The 2,071-nt window shown below is 39.8% G+C and overlaps 1 protein-coding gene across 2 annotated transcripts in view; it reads left to right on the forward strand.

Moving 5' to 3' along the window:
* Positions 1-2,065, forward strand: part of LOC102192012 (proteoglycan 4-like) — a 29,971-nt gene extending 27,906 nt beyond the window's left edge. For both annotated transcript variants that reach the window (XM_005753561.1, XM_005753562.1), the window contains exons 12-14: positions 302-360; positions 436-686; positions 1,427-2,065. In XM_005753561.1, coding sequence (XP_005753618.1) covers positions 302-360; positions 436-686; positions 1,427-1,506 — 390 coding nt within the window. In that variant the 3' untranslated portion in view covers positions 1,507-2,065. The remainder of the gene's footprint in view (positions 1-301; positions 361-435; positions 687-1,426) is intronic.
* The last annotated feature ends 6 nt before the right edge of the window (positions 2,066-2,071 follow it).

The following is a 2,071-nucleotide window of genomic DNA, read 5'->3' on the forward strand; positions in this document are numbered from 1 at the left end:
CTGTCTCCGCTTCTGAACGCCTTTCTCTTTTCCAGCCACAGCTTTTTGAGTTTAGGCCCAAACTGCAAAAAACTGCAAAAAATCATAAATTATAGGAAACTGGAACGGTACCAAAATAACATTTGGTCAATGAATAATTTACATTTGTATTGTCATCAGACCTTTTTATATTTGGTGCATTTAATTGAATATTATTTTAATTAATTTTGTTATTGATTTTTTATTTTGACTCACTGCAAAGGTTTTAAACGGTTTTTAAATGCATAAATATTAATGACGTTATGTTTTGTTTATCCTTTAGTCGATTCTTCCGGTGCAGCCTGCTGAGCTGAAGGAGCAACCAGACTCTCCTCCTGTCAGGTCAGACACACACACACACACACACACTCTCACTCTCTATGAGCCACATGTTCTAATCAGCCGGTTTTTCTGCAGCGGCCCTCAGTGCGTCGCTCTGTTGGACCACGAGGGAGAGGAAGAAGACGAGCTCACCTTTTCCCAGGGTGATGTCATTGGTCTCCTGGAGCTCATCGGGCAGGAATGGGGGCGGGGCCAAATCCACGGCCGAATTGGTAAATTCCCCTTGAACTTCACAGAGGTGGTGGAGCCCCTCCCAACGTCAGTGACTGAACTGGGGGAAACTGACAAACCGGGACTGACGGACACGGCAATGACAGAAAACTCCGGTGAGCTGAAGGCTGCATTATCATCATCTCTACATCTCTATGCGTCACTGCTGTGGACGACTGCTAACAAAAGTTTTTGGGGTTTTTTTTGTTTTGTAAATCCAAGGTTGCTTAGAGGTTTAAAAAGCTTTGAATGTCACCTTTGCTTTAAAAGAAGTTGTGAATCTTAGTGTCTGGTTTCTTAAAATGTTGGTAATTTCACACATTTTCTGGGTTTCCTTCTTCCGTCTGCATGACTCTGCAATGACCCTGTCATATGATGGCAAAATTAACACTTAAAGAGGTAAAACATTTCTATCACAGTCCTGGTAATTTGGACAAAACCTTGTTGATGAACACCAACATTTTATATCTGCAGTATGCATGCTTCTGAAGATCTGTTTGTGCTGGTTTTATCTTCACATTTTGGAGCAATTACATAAATAAATCAAAGTGATGGTGTAACACTGCTAACAAGCTACAACAGCTTCTCTGTTTGCACTGTTTAAGAAACAAAAAAGACGGTCATGCCTGTTCTCATGGGGAAGATAAACTCAAAGATAAAGTTGTTCTAAAAAACAGGTTTTAAATGACTGAACTAGAATATGCTGGAAGTAAACTTTTTTTTTTTCCATTTATGCACAACAATCAGTCTTCTCGCACCTCCTTGTGACCATTTTAAAACTGCAGGAGAAACAAGAGAGAAATGTTCTCTGCTTTGGACATGAATGTAATGATGCTCTTTCACGTATCATCTGCAGGAATAAAGACTTCACAGGGCTCAAACTCAGAGGTGAGTGAATTTTCATTTTCTATTGTTATTTTATTAAACAGCAATTAATGAGCATGTTTCTTATTAGAGCTGCACAATTAATTTAACGAACCTGATTGAGCAATATTGAAAAAGACAATCAAGCGGAGCCAAATAAATGTCTGACGTGTCTGCGCCTGCTGTTTGAAAATACTTTGGATTCAGGCCAATCGGAAGCAAAGAGTGCTGTAAAGTTGTGCCTGCACCGCAAAGACACACATCTAATCTATTCAGCGACCTGAAAACACAACACTAACCTAAAAATCAGTGCAAAAGTAATTTCCCAGCATTAGCTCAGATGCCCATCAAAGCGAGCCTGTTCATCACGTCTGTGAAACATCCAGCTCACTAAGATGGAGCATAATCACATTCAGCCAAAGAAAAGTGTCTAATAAACATGGTGGCAGAGCCTTTGGTGGATGTCCCAAATCTTTAGAATAACCTCCCTGATTAACATGTTTTCTTATGCATTTCTGTGCATGTTTGCTGATATAGTGATTATAAATGTTATAAGTAACAAAGGCTTCAGGTAAACAGTCAACACGATGGACAAACATGTTCTCCCCTCAGTTATTTTTCCATCCATCCATCCATC

This window comes from Pundamilia nyererei, unplaced genomic scaffold, assembly GCF_000239375.1.
Source record: "Pundamilia nyererei isolate P.nyererei 1_Seehausen unplaced genomic scaffold, PunNye1.0 scaffold00438, whole genome shotgun sequence".
NCBI lineage: Eukaryota > Metazoa > Chordata > Actinopteri > Cichliformes > Cichlidae > Pundamilia > Pundamilia nyererei.